Source organism: Pogonomyrmex barbatus, unplaced genomic scaffold (genome assembly GCF_055798465.1).
Source record: "Pogonomyrmex barbatus isolate J1 unplaced genomic scaffold, ASM5579846v1 scaffold9, whole genome shotgun sequence".
NCBI lineage: Eukaryota > Metazoa > Arthropoda > Insecta > Hymenoptera > Formicidae > Pogonomyrmex > Pogonomyrmex barbatus.
In genome coordinates, this window is record NW_028297193.1 from 3,927,449 (window position 1) to 3,947,792 (window position 20,344).

Below are 20,344 nucleotides of genomic sequence, written 5' to 3' on the forward strand. Positions count from 1 at the left end.
CGCCGGCTATTTTGCCGGATATAAGCATCTGTGGACCGCTAGATTTCCGTAAAGTGAATTATCCCTCGCAACGCGTGGTCGGGAATAGTTTTAGTGCCCTCAACAGCACCGCCGCGTGCTCGGCAATTACCATTTCGTAGCCTCCTCGATTAATCGCCTCGGAGTCTACGGAATCAGGACGAGAGCAGCGACGATAATCACTCCCGTTCTCCCATTAACAACAGCTCGCAGAGAAATTCGACCTTCCCCTTTTCTCGTTCCTCTCCGTCTCTTCTTCTCCCTCGGCGGGAATCATCGCGACGCACGTATGTAAATCTGATAAATACGCGATAGCTCAATAATATTCGCGCTGCATTCGTATTTTCCGATATCCCGGTCCGGGGTTGCCGACGGCCGGATAATATTATCGATATCGCCGAAAAACGAACGACAGGATGCAGCCCCCTCCGGCCGACGGGACGAGGGTATTTCGGTTGTTAATGCGAAAATATTCAAACCTGATATCGGGATCGCTCGCGCCGCTTTTATAGCCGCGTCCGAAATTTACTCCACAGCCGCTGATGCCACGGGCGCGAATTTTATCCTCGATTTACGTCGCGCGGACTTTCCCGAGCTGATCGACGGGAAATATGTTTCTATTATCGTTCGCGCAGGTTTCACCGGCGCAAGTTAATTCCACATGATTTGACGTTTGCTTCGTAGTTAAAATAACGCGACCGTGCGCGTTCTGAAATTACACGTCGACGTCGCCGACGTGGCCGCCCGGATTTCCACCATAAATGGCAGCACCAGTACTCTCGACTAATTATCGTCATAAGTCTGTAACGCGCGCGTATGTGTGTGTGTGTGTGTGTGTGTGTGTGTGTGTGCGCGCGCGCGCGTGGCGTGTGTGTGCGTGTGTCTCATTAAAATAGCATTATCAGTTTCTTCAGGCATTAAAAGCTTTTAAGGACAAAAAGCCAGACGGCGTCTTGCGCACGTTTTACTGAGCCGAGATGAGAAAAGAAAATGAAGGAAGGTTCGCACATTCTTTCCTAACTGCAAATCCTATGAGAGATCTAAGAGCGATCTTATTTTAGTGAAAGATATGATTAAACGCCGTCCTCTCTCACATCGCATTTTTTCCCGTCTTCTACATATTTCAACGAGAAAAACCACTGCTTGATATTACCCTAATAACTCCCGCGAGCGAACGACGACGACGGCGGCGACGACGACGACGACGACGACGACGCTTTATTTTCACTCGGCAATCAAAGTGAGATATATATCGACTTTGCACGCGGTCGTAAATCTTTCTCGCTTTACGCTTTATCTCCTTGGCAGCGATGTGTCGTTCTAATGTGCAATCGGGCTGATGTGCGACTACCGCGATGCGTTTCTCGCGAGAGAGCATTCGTTCCCGCTCGCCCGTCGCCGACTCAATTCCACGCTGCCGCTTCGTCAATGTCCGCGCGAAAACCGGCCTCGCACGGACGGATCTGGTCATGCAAATTTGTCGTTGAATTCGCGTGAATGTGCGATTGATCATGATACGTCGTTCAACACGCGACGCGTAGGCGTCGACGCGACGCCGCACTCAGGTAGCCGCATTATTCGCGCGTCCACGAATCCGATGATGAGTCATCGGATTCGCAAATTTATTCGACGTTGCGAATACAGCTGTATATCGGTGTCTGTGTGTATGTATGTGTGTATATATATATGTGTGTGTCAACCGACTGCGGTGATGCTGTGGTGCGATAGAGCGCAGAGACGCGCTCGAATACCTGTCGAGCGAGTGACGACGGGGGGGACAACGCGGGCTAAATCGGGAATAGGGGTTGGACGACGATGGGATAAGGTGCACACGTGGAAACGTCTCGTTTCGCGCGCCATAGGAAGTTCGCTATCGCACGGTACATTCGTATTCATATCTGTATATCTAATGCTAAATGTGGCTGCCTGATTCCGGCAATGAGTTTATCTCATGCAGGCTTATCTCGTATGAATATAACTCTTGATCCCAACAGGCAGTTTACTATAAAGGGGTTTTAAAGGGGCTTTCAAGAGAGAGGTTATCCAACTACTTGTATCTTCCATTAGATTGGTGTCGTAACTGCTTTTCTTGTAAAATTGCCTTATAAATTTATGTCTTTTTATGAATTACATACCAAAGTTTTACGAAGAGTATTCGGTTTCTCTCTCTCTCTCTAACAGTTTAATATTATGTTATATTAATACACACACACACACACACACACGCGCGCGCGCGCGCGCACAAAATTAAAAAAGTATAATATATTTTTTTTCTTTTCAAATATAATTAATAACATAGTTTTCAGAAATGCATAAATTGAGAATATACAATTTTGTAACTAAATATCTAATATTTGTATACAACGATTAATCAATATATTTATAATTATGTAAACTTTAATTAATTTAGTCTACTAAATAATAAGTCTATTATTTAATCCAACCACTCAACATATGGAATGGCTTTTTTTTTGTCTTTCTTAAAAACGTCAGCTTTTTTCATATGGCGAGATGGACGAATGAATATAACTGAAAGTAACCTGCCATAAACAGAGAATTATGCCCCGAAGGGTTAAGACCCCTCGAAGAAAGGGTGTGTTTAAAATAAGGGTGTGTCGCGTAGGATTACTTTGCCATTAACTCCAAGCCATGAGGGTAGAATATTGCTGTTGCTTTGTTCTTTCGCGGTTCGACGCTCGAGTTAATATAAAACTAACACAGCGTGGAGATATAATACGTGTAAATATGTTGTAGCCTGTTAATATCACTCCCGCTAAGTTACGTAACTCTTTTACTTACATACACTCTTCGCCGCGTTAATCGCCTAACCAATATCCGGACATTGGCTCATTTCCCTATATTAGACAAGACTAAGAAAAGCAAAACGGACGGCTTAATATAAAACTGATGGCGAACAAAGGTCCGAGCGGAACAGCGAGATTTGCGGCACGGCTCGTTCTTAATGTTGCAAGTTAACATTCGGACGTCGAAGCTGTGTGTGTGTGGTACAAAATTGTGCCGCTGAATCGCGACGTGTATTAATGCACAATACCCGAGATATACAACATGCGCGTCATACCTAAGCGCGCGTCTGCGTGCGGCCTGCATGCCGATGCGGTAGCCGCTCATCCCTTTCACCATCGAGGTATGCATTTCGCGGGCTGTGCAGGGAAGGCGAAGTCCCGAACAATGACCGTGAGTCCAACAATCACCGCGGGTGGAATCCTGATGAAATAATGCCGCGGACCAGCTTCGGGCTTGAGTCCGGGGGCTTGATTTTTATTTTCCCCCGCGAATGTATCGCGAAGCAATATATATTACATCCTAAATATATTCGCGGACATATTCAACAGTCCGAACGGATAAAGATTCAGCCTCGGTCCCTCGTAAATATCGCCTCGTATGTATCGATGCGACGATAAACAACAAGTTTCTGAGTACACCGTCAGAGATAAATTCGGATTAAGGTCAGGATTCTTCACGCGCAATTTAGAACATAATTATGTAGATTTTACTTATCAGCGTGAACGCAGATTTGAAACTCGGCGCATAATCTTCCGAATAATTAGTATAAATTAATTTAGGCTTATCTTTTACACCTAGCAGCTGCGGGAGTTTACGCGATCCGCAATGTAAATTTTACAGCGTTATCAACAATTCAGGCGCAAACTGCGATCGAACGAAACCGCTTGTTACGTTGACCAAGTTGATTTTTGCAATATGCAAATTAATTGGGTCCGGCACTCGTGACGGTTATCGGTAAATTGCGAGTTAAAATTTCAAATTACACGATGTTAGCGTTTGCGTAGAAAGATGCTTGCCGCTTTGAACCGAGCCACGCGAGTCACGCAAGAAACGGCCACGAACCAAATCACGGTTTTGCGTGAAGCTATGATGAAATGCGGCGCGACACGTTATTCGCTTTCAACGACTCTTTGCGGTAACGCAAATTAATTGATTATGGCTCGCTGAGATGTCTATCTAACCGCTATTTGAGATCTCGAATTATCATAATGACCCTCGAGCTCGGCTATCAGGCATCGATCAAACTGCCTTTCCACGCGATCGAGTACAATGAGACGTATTATTTCGCTCCCCATCGAGTTTTGTGGTATGTGTACTGGCAAACGTTTATAATAAACCAGCCCCGCTTAATTTCCAATTACACATGCCATATATTATTGTAAATCGCAAGAGTCAAATGTTGCTCGACTTACGTAACGCAAGAGACTACTGGCTATACCACTATTACTATTATATACGTGGGGTATTACCCCACATATTTTATCAGACATGTAAATTATACATGTACGCGATATGCAAAATATCTCAAATTTATTATTACTTCCCTCTATATATGAATATCTTAACCAATTTAGAAAGCAGAAAAAGATTTATCGTCGATAGAAAGGCGAGCTAGTCTTCGCGAGATAAAATCTTTACTTCAATTTAAATAGCTTTTATTTTAAGAATAAACTTAAATTAAAGTTACTCTAATAATTACGGCGTTTAACGTCGCGCACTAAGAAGATTAATATTGTCAAACAAAAATATAGAGGCAAGACATTTATTTACTTATGAGAACACCAATTCGAAATACTACTTCCCTCTCGAAAATATTATCTCCCTTCGAGAATGCATTCCATGCGTCCGATATTTTGCACCCGCATTTTAAAAGAATAAACTTAAATTAAAGTTACTTTAATTACGACGTCGTTTAACGTCGCATTGTAAGAAGATTGATATCGTCAAATAAAAATACAGAGGCAGGCCGTTCATTCATTTACCAATTCTCGAACAGCAATTCGAGATATTACCTCCCTTCGAGAATGCCTTCCATGCATCCGATATTTTGCACCTGTATTCCGTTGAACTAAATACCGTTCAAGACAGCGTACATCTCGCCAATGAATTCCAAGGTACAGTTGCGGCGCGCGGAACACAGAAACGGATTCGCGGCGTGCATATAATAGCGTCGAACGGCCGATCGATCGATTGCGGCGTAGCCATAGAAACGATCCGCCGTCCCTGATGATCGATGAATAGTGCGCGATTGCACGGACGGTCTATTGCTCACGCTAGGTCCTGTCAGCGGGCGCAACATCGTGTGTATTCCTCGGGACTTCGCTCTCCTCGTCTCCTCATCTCGTCTCGTCTCGTCTCGTCTCGTCGTTATCGCGCCGGGGAAACTGTTATGCCTTCGGGGGGGTTGCGTTACTCGAGACAGTGGAAAGATAGCCTGTCTAGATACCGCCCGACCGAGGAAACGCGGCCCGAAGGAAACATTTGTCTCACCGACTCCGATAATAATTCGCGCCGCTGAAATTCGCTGAGCTTTCGGATTCGTCGTCGCGAAATCGAGACGCCCCCCCCCCCCGAGTATCCCCGGGTTTCCGATGCTGAATCGCGCGTTTCACGGACAAAGAAGAATAACGATTGTTTTGGAAGGGCGAGAGATCGCGCGGAACGAATTTTGAATTATGACGTAAGCGTTATCGATAACGGAAGCTTCTTTCGATTAATATAAACCCCGGTAGTGCCACTTTTGTTACTTCCGTGGAAGCATAAGTGTCTTAACGCGGAGCGTTAGCTCCGTAAAGCAAAGCCTATTCTACAAATATCTCGGCTCAAATTGGATTCAAAGAATCTGTAGATGAAAGAACATCCGGCAGCCGCGGGATACCGTGTATTACGCCATCGTTTAAACTTTAAACACACTTGCATTGACTTCAGTAAGGTCAGGAAGATCCCAATTGACAGTGACGACACATTCACTGGAGCCGAGCAACACGCAAGCCCCGAGTAACTCGGACGATTACGCCTCGCTTTCACATGCCGCTGTCATAAATGAGCTAATTGCAGAGCTGGAATTAATGACAAACAGGGCGCATAGAAGCGACCGCATCGGTTAAATTCTGATTTGACTTGCATGCGCGACAATTTCCACGCGTTCTGCGATTTTATAAACCGCAAAACAACGTGTCGCTATCATATCGCATCTATCTACCGGGTATGCAAAAAATGCCGTCCCTTCTCTTCAAATTTTTCAATCGAGCATCAATCTCCATCTAAAAATAATTCTTTTCTTATAATTCTTCTTTTAAAAAGATATATAAAATTAATTAATCGTTGAGCTTTAAATTAAAATTATATTCAAATTACTTTCGAGCAAGATTTCTTTAAAAAATTAAGAAATGGATAAAGAATTTTATTATATTAATTTCCATGTCTAAAATGTCTTCAATTTTAATGAATCATAATGTGAAATATCGATATCTAGGCTTTGTTAATAAAAAAAAAATATTCAAAGTCAGGGTTAGAAAATTCGTAAAGCGGCGGTTTTAGAACGCTATATTTTAGGCGCGATCGATATCATGCCGCAATTAATTTGCCGGGAATACCTAACAAACATCATCGAAGTGTCATTATCGCTTTCGTGAAAGGGCATCGGATATCGTGTCACCAAGTGCAGCGTGCGATTCATTACCTTATTGATTGCGTGCTTCCGAAGCGGCGGACTGATTTTCGTCGCGGATTGGTTTGCGCGTTAATCTCTAACTCGTTATCATCGCGCGTATGACGCCTAAATTTCAGTATATTCTCCATACATTGTGTTCATATATCGAAAATTCATCACGCTCACATTTTCCTACGCGCTATCGCAGCAATTTGAAGCAAGAGCAATCACGTAAACGCACATGCAATCCGGAGAGAACAAAATCACGATATTGTTATAATCTTCACAAAGAGAAATATATTAGCGAGGAAAAAAAGGGATAATATTAGAACAGTTTTGCGTCAACTTCCACCGCTGTTTAATGGCATTCTATGCTTTTACAGAAGAGTAAAGTGATTTTCGTGTATCCGATTTTTAAACGTCACGACTTTGCGAAAGCTCCACACATCCGTTTCGATTCCATCTCTCCATTTAATATATCATACGAAAAACACCAAAATCGGAATTTTCTCCCGCGATACCTCGTGTATTTGCAACAGTGTCGCGTCCGATCGAGAGAGAAACATCACTGACGGCGGATCACTGCTCGCGGAAATTCACGTGCGATTCATCTGTAATTATGCCACGCTCGCACAATGCATATACCGATATACATGCATATACCGATGTTTCCCTCTCATGTTCGATCTTTAATTGTCGAAGCCAATTAAGAAGAATTTAGATAACAGTTTAGATAATAGCAACATCTATCGACATGTCAACGTGTGCGCGTGTTGTCATATTACCGCGTCATAAATCGTGTTTTTTTTTTTTTTTCGTTCTCTATCTTTCTCTCTAGTAGAATTTTTATCATGCTCTCCACTAATGTACTGTCCCTCGATTTCGGGTGCAAGCATATTCGTGAGTTTAAATCGCATACAGAGAGAATAAATTCACGGACTAAATGAGTTGCCAAATCCCGGCGAAATGTCGTTTATATCGCGGCGAATTCTCGTTTCGCTTCGTTATCAGACCGTTTATTTCGCGTCATTCGCGTCCCAGACTCGCATAACCCGGCAAAATTGTATTATTAATTATTAATACGTTTAAAGCAGCAAAATAAATCCATTTCTCGCGAATGGATTGACTGGCGCATCAATATAGTTTCTAGTTTACGTCAGAATTATTTTAGCGGCGCACAATATTTCGATGATAAAGAGACACAAAACATGAAATGGCATTATTTCACCTGATGGAAATGTCGAAGCACTATCATCCCTATATTCGCTGGAAGGTAAAGCACCAATTTATCCCCGCTTCAATTCCATTTATGAATAAGTGAGAAATCATAAAAATTTAACTACTGGATTGCTGAAACCTTTGTACGGACTCAGAGAGAATAATTATAGCAAATCAATCATTAAGCATGTACATGTCAATTATATGCTTTGAAAAAACATTAGTGTTATAAAAAAAAAAAACCAACATCGACATATCTCAGATTATGCAAAATCTTAACAATATTTACAATATTTTACCTATCCAAAATTAATGTTTTCTGTTTCCTGATATCCAGACATTAAAAAAAAAAAATAACACCATCACATACTGTCGTACAATGAATATTGTCGAGTTCGTTGCGCGTTTTATCCTTTTTATCTCATCAAAGACGAAAGGAGCTGGAGCTCGAATCTTGTTAGTACGCATCGTTTAGCGATTCGATTGACTCAAGCGCACAATTGTCGTAACAGACGCACTTTCGCCACGAGCGGCTCGCGTCTCCGACGGACTTACTCGCGCTCGCGACTCTCGCGGCCGGCGGAGTATCGCCTCTACGCGAGTACCGCGAATACTCCCCTCAGCCGTTCCGACTAATTAAACGACATTTAAGCGAGCGGAAGGCAAGCGGGCATTGAAACGTAACGACCGGCTGCGATTCATGCAAATTCAACGACTTCCGAGCGGAGTGTTTCCTCCCAGCGTTCTCTTCTCCCTCACGTCTCGCTCCCTCGCCGCTCTTCCCCTTTCTCGGTAGGCGCGCTCTGGGTGAATCAGGGCGATTCAGTTGGAGTATCGACAAAAGGACCCGTGTAATTGATTTTCCCCGAAAAACAAACGGAATAAAAAAATTTCAATCTCACGATAGAAATATGATGGAACGATTGACGGTTCGAAGATGGAATGTTTTGATAAATCATACTTCGAATGGTGGAAAATGGATGTAATTCTAGCCAAACCTCGGCGGGAATTTTACGCGTAAAGATGGTCCCTCAATGTAATTTCCGGCGAGGAAAGGTCGACTTCAAATTCGACCAGGGAATGCATCAACTCCTCGCCTCAGCGATCCGACCTCTCTATCGCGGTCTTTTCTTACTCCGACCTTCGCGCGCGCTTTCCCGTTTCTTTGCCCGCAGTCAGAACGCGAGCATCACCTGTACCTTTGTAATGCACGAACAGAATCACGGTAAATCCCGGCGATCGATCTCAAACTAACCCACCGAAGAAGCGAGTACGACCGAGTGCGGGCTCGACTTAACCCAGGTTTTAAGCCGAAAGAGTAGTGGCGGCAGCAGAATAGAATAGTGAGAAAGTTAGAACCAACGGGCGAACGGGTTAACCGAGGTCGTCGATACGCGAAGTCTTCGTACGCAAACGAACTACAAGAGCGAGGGAGAGTCTGTTAACCTTTGCTTTACCATTTATCGCGACCTTTATTCTTATGTGGAGTCGTAAATGCGGAGAGGACACACGAGTGCAGAGAACCGCACGCGAATCAGTCAGGACGTAACGTTAGACGTGATGTTAATCGTGTGGTTAAACATAATTTGCTCCCTGGATGAATGTGGAATGTGGGCAGGTTACGTTATAACACACATTGTAATGCGCATATCATTTACATTTAGTTATGTAAAACGTATCTCACTTAGATAGTCGCACGGGTTTAGAACTCGTAATACTATTTATCTTATGGTGATGTTGATAGAATAAATGCAATACGTAAATGCAAAAAAATATTTTCAAATAACTCGAAGAAACGAATCTAATAATTGTAAAATGTCATGCTTCAACTTGTAATAAAACAATCGATTAAATAATAATGTAACTATCATAATTGAATCTGCATTATTGAATCGTGATATTAAAGAATTAGCCAGTGCATTTGCCATCATAAAGATTGTATTATCGGAGGAAATTAAGTCACTTTTCGCAGATTTAGTTCGCGTGAATAGTTAAAGAGACATTTTACTTCTGATTTCTCGATCAATCAACATTAAAATCTAATTCATTTCTATCAGTGGTTTTAAAAAGTACAGAGTACTGCAATGTTCCATTAATTTGTGACGAAAGAAAAAAAAATGATTACTCAAAACAAATAAATATATCTATATCTTCTCAATCAAATAAAAAAATTAAAAGTCTCTCACGCGTGAAATTAATTGGAAAATATGTTATCAGTGTACTATGGAATTTAAACATGTGATCATATAAAACTATAAATAAAAAAATTTGAGGATAGCAGTCGGACGATAACGTCCGTGTCGCTTATCATAGTTTTAATATTTATATCTCCAAGATAAGGAAATGTGTTTAAGACTTCCTCTTTCATGATATTTTTCAGATTATTTCACAGATCTATTACATAAATTCTTTACATAGGATGTAAATATGATAACCAGAAATATATATATATATTTTAATATTTTGTATATAAAATACGTGTACTTATATATAAATGTGTGTGTGTGTGTGTGTGTGTGTTGTGTGTGTGTACACATATTTTATATATATATTCTGACTTTACAATGCATCCATAACTGTCAAAAATAGAGCTACGGATAATGCCAGATATTAGCAAATCTTTTTTTCTCGGTTTCGATTTTGACCCAGTTTTGGTATTCCGTACAAATATTTGGACGGCAATTTTGACATGGTTCAAACGAGGATGGACGATCGCGCGTTTTAAATAATTGTACAAAGTGAAACGAACCAAGCTTCCGCGTGCTTCTCGTGCAACGGGGGGTATGCACCCGAGGTTCAACGGCGCGGCATTAAAATTAATTACAATCATAAAATTCTTGATGCGCGTATATTATTTCTTTCACCGACTCGCGTGCACCCGCGGACCCGTCGTAAAATCCCGGCGAGAATCGGGGAAGGGAGGAGAGAGGGGAGGACAGGGAGAAACACGGGAGTCCGTTTCCAATGGTGTCATTAGTTAACCGAGGCCAGGTTAATCGGAGGCCGTCCGTTAACCGGAGTTGTCGATACGAGGAACGATAGTACCGATCGCTCGGAGACGAATTCCGCCACAACCGGAATTCGCTCGTCGCATCGCGCGATCGAAAACGTTATTTATCGTGCACTCGGAATTTATCGAGACTGTTAATTTGGTAAAAGCCCATCCATTTGTACGCGCTGCTGGCAGAAGCATATTCTCAAAACGATGTCGGACAGTTCGACATATTTATCGTCCAATTAACACATTTTTCCCGCTGTATATATATATATATATATATATATATATATATAGCTTCCAGCATATATGCAAATATTATATAATAAAATATTATAAACGAAAATATGTGATAATGACACAAAGCCGTATTTTTCCGCGAGTTTTGGAGACAAAAACTTTAAATTAAATAATTAGTTGACTGCTCGCGAGCTATTAATTTACGTTTTATTGCAATTTTTAAATTTTCAATATTAAACATCTCGATAAGTTTCAATCGAGTACCCTGCTAATAAAAAGTGCATTTGGAATTAAATGGAGAGAATAAATACCTTATTACCTAAACTTTCTTAAGAAACTGAAACAATAAATATGTGCAGTTCTTACTTTCTTCCTTACTTTCTTTATTTACTGGCAATCCCTATCTCTTCGGGGAACTCGAACAATTGATTGAATCACTATACCATCGCGTTTCCACTGTCGCAATAGAAATCTTTAATTTCGATATTTCACACGTTCGAGGCTTCTCGCACTCGTTTCGAGGTCGCGAACCGTCTACTTCAAAGAAAGCTCTTCCTCTCTCATTGTCCAAATATTTAACGGAGGACTCACTCTATCGAGGTGGCAAAAGCTTGCCAGAGAGAGAGACACGCCCCGCTCGCGAATCGATCGCGACCTTCGAACGCGGACGCATTTCCACCGGGCACGTTTCGGCGAAACGAGGAGAGAAAAAAGGAAAACGTGGACGAAATACCGGTAAATGTGACATACGCCGGAACTCGAGTGAAACAAGGGCAGCTTCCCTTCCCTCTGTGCGCGCGCCCGATCCGAACGTGGTAATAAGTTTTGTCGGATGGGGCGCGAGAAGGGGGAGGTTTGCCGGCATAAACTTCCACCCCCGAGTCTGACACACGTGCACCAATCGTAAATCGCGCCAACCCGCTTGCCGCCGCGCCAACTTTCGCGAGCCAACGTACATACCACTCTCTCGCGTTACCGAACGCGGAATTCAATTTGTTGCAGTTGCGCTGATAGGTGGAGAGAGAGAGAGAGAGAGAGAGAGAGAGAGAGAGAGAGAGAGAGGAGGAAGACTTCTCGCCGCGATGTGTCACTTTGCCTAGCGGCGTCGCCCGAGCTCATTGCGGATTAAAGGTGACGTAATTCAGTCGCGGTACGCGGGAGTTTCGGAGAACGCGAATGAGAAACGAGTACACAATTTGCAAAGTTAGCTCAAAGTATCGAGTCGTGCATAAAGTGTAAACTTGCTCCGCACATATCTCTGAACTTTTCAAGCAATATTTTGCTCAAATGAAAAGAGGATTAATGAATAAATGATTTCTTTATCGGCGTGCTGGGAAAGGAAGGCACGAGAGGAGGCGTAAGAAGTACGTGTAGAGAAATAAGAAAGGATATCAAGGAATCATTAAACTCGGTGGAGGACTCTACAGTACTCAGAGGACTCGGTTATAAGCTACTTCGTAAGCTGACTTCAAGAAAAAATTAATACGATACAACCATTTCTTCCTCTAATTCTCTTTCTTGTAGCATCATAAATATCAGAAAATAAATCGAGAAAAATGTGTTTCACCAAGAAATAAATCCTAAACTATATAACTGAGCAATTATCAAGATTCATAATATATAATCACGCGGATCACAATTATTATTATATCATATTTAATTCTATTTAACTTCAAGGTATTTACTTAAACCCAAAAAAAAGTTCCTTGAGAATTCTTGGAAAAGTTTTCAAAGCAATTTGTTAAAAATTCATAAAAATTTATAAATCATGAAATAAAGAATCACTCGAGTTTCAATAATTACATTTAAAAAATTTTAAAAAAGACTATATAAGGACTTTAAAAGATAAATATTTTATGTTTCGCATGAAATTTTTAAACTTTATTTTCTAAAACTACAAACAAAAAATTGTTTAATACATAATTTAATGGTAGAAATACTGAATATTGGATTAGTAAAATCAACGTGCTCTAATATTTAGAGTGGATGGATCCGTTGTTATCATTAACAATTTCATCGGTAAATTCCCGATTATAAAGATAAAATATTAGAAAAAGCAATTTCAAAAAAATGTATTGATTTTTCAAGGCATAAATAAATACTCTGAAAATTCCAAGTTTTCTGGGTCTTTCCAAGTAGTAAACACCTTGTTTGAATTACTTGATAGAATCACGTCACGCAAAACTCAGCAATATAAGTCAAAGATATTTTTAGACGTACTTGGTAAAATCATTTTATTTTTGTTCTTCAATAAGCAATTGCAAAGAGTTTCGTGAAAGAGCAAAGTATTCTCGGAGTGTGTTATAGAGCCTGCGTCGAGACGTAACATGTTAAAAGTTCGCTGGCGAAGGACGCATTACGTAACTCTACCCCTATATTTCCTCTCCATCCAGGTAGGTACACGTACGAAGTAACATCACCCCTATTCTTCCCTCACGACACGAAGTGTACTTCCGGAGTGTAGCAGTTGATAATTTGGCTCCAAGCGGGCATACACAAGCAAGTAGCTTATCCAGGCATCCAGAGACGGGAGGAAACGTCTCTCCTTCGCGACGGAACTTGTCGGATCTCATCAGTTTTTCGAAAGCCGTCTCCGATCGGACCCGCCTCTCGATCTCGATTTCCTTACCGTTTGCGACGCGACGACGATCCGCATGCGGTACACGTTCGATCGTGCGCGTCTATTCTTCGACATACGAAGTGCGGACGTGTTCTCGTCGCGATACGCGAAGTGATATCTGGCTCCAACGAGAGATTCATCTGCCATACGCTTCATATCGCGATATATATTTATTGTAAAGTACAAGGAGCCACCGTTTGCCACGCGACTCCGTCGATATTTCCTTCCTTTCCGCAAAGTCCGCGAAACAATTTGGAGCGGAATTTGTCCTAACGGAAATTTGATTTAACTAGTTTACAACGTTAGAAGTCTTTCTAATTAAGCCGCAAATTAAGATTCCGCCGTAGTAAAGTTCGGCTTTAATGTAACTGGAGAATGAGTTTGCGCGAGTCCGGTCCTCCTTCCCGAAAGAAGTTTAAATCGCCGATCGCCTTTTAACGCGAAGAACTATAAATTGTCTCGGCATTCTCGTCGAGGAAAAATCGACTTCAACTTCATCGAGGGATAATAATTTACGCCGACTAGTGGAAGTTGGCGCGAATCCCATCGTTTGTCATTGTAATACCGCACTTTTTACGTAATTATATGCCGGATATTTGCTTTATTTACCCCAACGAGTGTACGAGTTTGCCTTATCCCCAGTAAGATACAATGGAGGAGTTAACTCGCGCTTCGCCTCCTCCTTCCTCAAGGAAACATAACTCCACGTCGCGTTTTCTATGATAAACGGTCCGAAGATCTTCGGTCAGCGAGATACTGCAAGTTTAATTTCTATTAGGGTAAGCTACAGGAAGACGTCCATATTCCTGCTGGCTGGCTGATGCACGCTACCTGTATGCTGCCGAGACAATGCATCATTCTCCTCCTTCCAGTGCATCTACCGAGATAGATGGCAATTTGGTTGAAAGTGGAGAGAGAGAGAGAGAGAGAGAGAGAGAGAGGGAGGGAGGAAGAGGGAGAAAGGGAGGGGGCAGGAAGAGAGGGAGAGAGAAGCGCATGGAGCGCGAGCATGAACCGAAGTAGGCGTTTCATCGACGTAGTTTGCGAGCGACCATCAATTTCTCGGGACATCCGAGAACGAAACGATCGGCTAATCGACCTTGATCTTTCCACGTGCAATCCCGTAGATCTCCTCGCTCCACTTCGTTCGTGACACGCCGAGCGACGTACGACATCGCGCATCGATTATATAACGTATATACGTTAAGGGAAATTCCGATGTTCGTGATATGTCGGAGGCTTTTGCCTATACTCGCGCAAATACGGCATTCTAAAAAACGAGCGTCTTGCCTGAAGTTATTACGGGGGTAAATTAAAGGAAGAGTGATGGTTGTATTAATAATAAGACATCGATAACGTTTCCATTATAAACGACTGAAGTTTTAACGATTTCGAACGTGATGAAAAGGTCGTCTTCAGAATTCCTCCCCTCCCCTCCCCTCCCCTCCCCTCCCCTCCCCTCTTCCCTTCGATTGATTCCTCGTAAATTGTTTTACCTTCGCGGAATTTAATATGAAACCGTTTGCCGAAGCGTTTGATATGTAAAATTAAAAAGTTATGAAACAGAAGACGAGATTGACATCCAATTTTGTCGGCGATGCGTTAAATTTAATATTCTTTGATACTTTCATGCGGGATAAAACTTCCTGCCTGATTCTCAGAGAAAGATTATTGTACCCACGCAAATTCTGCCTTTCACTTCGACTTGTTCGAGCATCATCGATGCTGCCCTTAATGGGCAATATCGATTCTTAATGGAAAAGAGATCTCGTGACCTCAATATAACGGGTATATTCTTCTTCTATACAAAGAATACAGAAACCAAAATTCTCCCCGAGATGTAACACGATCATCTCCTCCGTTCCTGCATCGAGTGGGACAAAGCGCAGCGTGTTCGCTCTAACGATTCTATTCCCTTCTATTCAACATTCTTTCGAGCGTACGGGCTGCATACGAAGGTAATCTATCTGCGGAATAGCTTTCGATTCGATTTCAAATGGAGCGAATTAACGGCAGATCCCCCGACTACGCGTCCTTGCGGAGGGAGAGAGAGAGAGAAAGAGATATAGAGAGAGAGAGGGAGAGATGAGGAGTCCTCGGACGCCCATCGATTTCCCCGAGGCGTGGAAAAACGCTCGGATATAACGAGAAGTATGCGGCATCGTTCGGAACCACGTCGTTTCTTACCGACATACCCTTTTCACGGGGGGATTCGTCTTCCCCATCCCACCCTGCCTCCTATTCGCTCTGGCGATTCGATCGCGATGGTCCGACCACGCATCGTTTGTCACACGGTCAATCGCATTACCACATTTACCCCCTCCCCCTCCTCTCTCCCTCCCCCGTGCAATGGCATAGCACGTAAAGTGGGCAACAACGCCGAGTAGAATTGACGATAAGTGTGCTCCGAAAAAGTTGAATCGCGAGAGTTCGTGCTTTACCCGGCTATTACCTCCGTTACATAAAATTGAAGCTCGTTTAGGATAGTTAACGACACTCGTCGCCGCATTTCGCAACTTTCCAATCGCGTTATTCTAGCAATATCGCGAAACCGTAAAATACGATAAAATTTCCATAACATGAAATTTATAGGGCATACTTCACACGTGGTATTTTATGCGACGCACAAACTTGCGTTTTACACGCGCGCGGAGGGAGGATTTCCGATAGCAAAAAGTTCCGCGCTCCTCAGGCCGCTTTCGGCGCGGGAATCGATGGCGCGTCGACATTTCTTGCATTTCGTATGAATAAAATATAAATATATAGATCCTCGTTTTGACAAATTTTACGCCCGCGATACCGAAAAGTTCGAAACGATCCCGCTCGCCTCGCGCGTCAGAACTTCGCTGTAATAGCCTTCAGTTCCACGCGCGAGTATAGTCTACACGGTAGACAGAAGCTCGGCCGAGGGCCGAAAGGGAAAGGAATGATGCGCGCGAGGGATGCGATAGATACGGCCGCCCTCCACCTAACTGCGAGGGAGAAGGCAAAGATTTATGATGCCGGTGCGTCAGCTCGCACGTCTCAATTTCGGAACGCCGTCGCGAGAGTCAACGGGAACCGAGTTCGGTGTTCTCTCTCTCTCCCCCTCTCTCTCTCTCTCTCTCTCTCTCTCTCACTCTTTCCATCCCTTTGTTGCTCGTTGCGCCGTGGACGCGCGATAAGGGAAAGGTACGGCTACCGACAGAACGAAAAAAAGGAAGAAAGAAAATAAAGGAGAAGGGAGTCAGACGAGATAGGCGGACTGCGAGCAGGAACGAAGCGCGGAATTAATCCGCCCGGCAGTCCCCTCGTGCCCCTCCCCTCTCACTCCTCCTCCGTATACGCGCTTCCGCTTCCCGGCCGTACTTCGCCGGAAAATAGTTCCTACCTCGGACTCCGAGAGCGGCGTCCGACAATGGAGTAATTATTGCAATTAGCGAGCTACCTACTCCGCGGATGCTTTTTCGTGCGCTATATGAAAGGACCGGGGAGGAGAGAAGATGGTCGATACACTCCCTCGCAATTCACGCGCTTGAAAAATCGCGAGTTTCGCGAGGAGAGCTCGCGTGGGAATCGCGTTCCTCGCCGTAATCGTAAAATGACTCTTAATGATGCTCGTAGCTACATCATTTGCTTCATATAGACGTGCCGTATAAGCCACAAAGGGATTCGAAGTTGCATTTATTGGTCGTAAATTTGCCCTCTCGCGAGTTCGATGGTTTCGCGGCGTTTGCAAGTTTCAGTCCTAAAACATAGGGACCCCTTCCTCCCTCGTTTCTAGCTCTTTCGTTATAAAACGGTCGTGCCCGCGAACGAGAAGTACCGTCTTAAATTTCCAAACTGTACTGTTTAGCGGTCGAATGTTATTTCTCGCGAGAAATATATAAGTAGTATTGACAAAAACGCGTATACTCCGGCCTCGTTTATCACAAAAATACGCGAATATCCTTTTATATCAACATTTATCCATGCATTAATTCGTTGCCGTCAGACATCCGTAACACGCGTAAACACACAGATCGCCTCGAAACGCGGCCATTTATATAATAAAATAAACGATCCAAACATGAAATAAAATAAATACGTAGATATATGTCATCAATATTTTTCATGTCGCCCATCCTAACGCTCCCTCACATTTAACCGACGACGCGTATATCGGGATTATCGTGACACAGGTATACAGCGCAATTATCGTAACAGCTATTGAGCCTCAGAGAGTGCGACTCGATGAAAGCTGCAATGAAGCAATCGCGCATCTGTCTTAATGACAGGAAGAAGCCCCGCTCACAAAGCCACCTCGATTTCACCGAGTCAACACGCGGATGGTCTCTCTCTCTCTCTTTTTTTCTCCCTCTCAGGTTGTATTCATTAGCCGATTGACGACGATCGACGGCGATCACGTGTCGCGATCTTTGACTCGTGCGGATGGAATGTCGACGGACGAGATAAAAACGATGAGAAGGAGCTCTTCGTCGTCATCGTTATATTCTTTTCAAAGAGTGCAGGATAAAATTTATTCCGACTATGACGTCGAATATTTGATGTATTTGCTTAATCTTTAACTCGTTAAAATACGAGAGAACCGAGAATCAATCACCGCGAGCTCTCACTTTTTTCATGCGAATGTTTTTATATTTTTATCACATTTTCGCGCGGTAAGTCGCGAGCTGTAACTCCGCTCGCAGCTCTCCTTTTGACGTTGCGCTTTTGCGTTTTGCCCTTTCGCTACTTTGTTCTATCATGAATAAGAGTCGGGAGAGAAGCCGCGGCGGACGAGTCACGAAGCGTAAAGCGGGAGTTTGCGGGAGAGAATCGTTTGGTTAGAATGGAGTTTCAAACAGAAGACGCGACGGAAAAGCAGCGCAACGCGCTTTGCGCAAAACGATATCAGACGCGACGTCGAGTGGGCACAATGGAATTACGAATCTACCGTTGTAATAAAAATGTAAATGCATGATACACGGTATCAAGAGGTCAGAGTATTTTTTTTCAGTTGGCTAATTTCAATGTTCGCGGCGCAATTTTGTAACAAAATAGTTTTTCCGCGCTCCCTCCAATCTGATTTCGGAATACCTGAAATATATTATTTCCCGACTTGTTAAAATTTCTTCGTGTTCCACGTCGCAATTTAGGAGATAAGTAGCAGTACAAGCGTACTTCGCAGTCTCGTAAATCTTAATTCGTTAAACCGCGAAGGAGTAAGGTCGCATTTTTGTTAGCATAATGAAGATATCGGATAGTTACGCGACTGTAAAAAGCGTAACGTTTACGAGTCACAATTACGAGTTGTATCTACGCTCGTTTACGAGTCACAATTACGAGTTGTATCTATGCTCTTCTCCGCTTTCTTTAATAAACAGAGAACTTACGCGAGTTTTCACAAATAGAGAGAAAAGAAAAACGCTACAACGATCGCAAAAATTCCTCATTCTACTTTCTTTGCACGGAGACTTTTAAGACTCATCTATAATGCGTTGAAAAAAGAGACTTGTTCTGACGTAATTTCGAATTCGTTGAAAACGACGAACTCCGTCTTTCGCAATCAGGAGTCGCTGCAAATAATTTGTGCGCAACGCGAAAAGATCCTTCGATTAACACTTTACTGACATCGATTCAAACGCGTCATTAAGCGTTTTCTGGATTCAAATGAAGATATTATAATAATTCACAGGGACATTTCTCAAATTTAAATCATATATTGAATATTCATTTTAAAGGACTTCATTTAAAAGAACGTTATTGATTTAGAAATCACACATTTCTTATAAAATTAATTACTTTGTGATACGTGTTCTAATTACTTTCATTTGATGCGAAATTCTCTGAACAGCATTAATCATTCTCATTAAGAAACAGCCAATTTGGAATAATAATTTGCAATACTGTGGCAATTAAAAAATACGTATATTTTTAATATTATTTAAGAAATAATCTACAGAGAGGACTTAAAAATATTAAATTTATCCGTTTCTCGCGTATTAATGTATCTTCGTAATGATTTTTACTATACCACGCAATATGCTCATATTTATAATATAAAAATCCGGTAAAAGCATGTAATTAAATATTCGCATCAAGAAATCTGTAATTATTTGCGTTAAGAGACAAGCGATATTTCGCAGTCGCGTGCGTTGTAATGGAATGTTGAAGCTACGCTGTCAGTAAAATGCCAACGTGGACGAGTGATTTTCGAGACAGAGGCAAAAGACTTACCTGGAGGACAGTTGCATTCGGAGACATCACGTTTGGGCCTGAAGACCGCACCGGACTCGAACCGTTGTGTCTGTCGCAGTTGCTCCTGCACCTCCGACTTGACCCTCTGCACCAGGACGTCCACCAGCGACGAGGAATCCTGGACGCGCAGGCAGCGTGCTTCCAGACTCGCGATCCTGGACTCGAGGCCGAGCTCGCGATAGAAGAGCACGCCGGACACGACGAGACTGGCCAGGCAGAGGGCGCACATCGCCCAATTGAGGCCCGCGGTCCCCGCGCGGAGGGCCTCATCGCGGAATTTCCGCGGCATCGACGCCTCCAAGCAGGACGGCGATGACGCCTTGCCCGTCCCCGGGTCCGACGACCAGGACTCGGCCGCCGGGTCGGTCTTCATCGTTGTTGCTCGCTCGCGCACGCACGCACGCACGCACGCACGCACGTACGCAGGCACGCACGACGCACGCACGCACGCACGCCACTCGCGGCTGCCCGAGAGCTCCGCTCCAGTTACGCGCTTCACGGGCGTCCCTAAACGGCGCGGCGCGTCATAACCCGCGCGATCACGTCAATATACACCGTCGCGCGGCGGACTTTTGCG

The 20,344-nt window shown here is 43.3% G+C and overlaps 1 protein-coding gene across 20 annotated transcripts in view; it reads right to left on the reverse strand.

The window, feature by feature from the left end:
* Positions 1-20,338, reverse strand: part of LOC105429092 (uncharacterized) — a 140,657-nt gene extending 120,319 nt beyond the window's left edge. For all 20 annotated transcript variants that reach the window (XM_089084541.1, XM_089084535.1, XM_089084539.1 and 17 more), the window contains exon 1: positions 19,747-20,338. In XM_089084541.1, the coding sequence (XP_088940667.1) occupies positions 19,747-20,140 (394 nt within the window). In that variant the 5' untranslated portion in view covers positions 20,141-20,338. The remainder of the gene's footprint in view (positions 1-19,746) is intronic.
* Between the last annotated feature and the right edge of the window lie 6 nt (positions 20,339-20,344).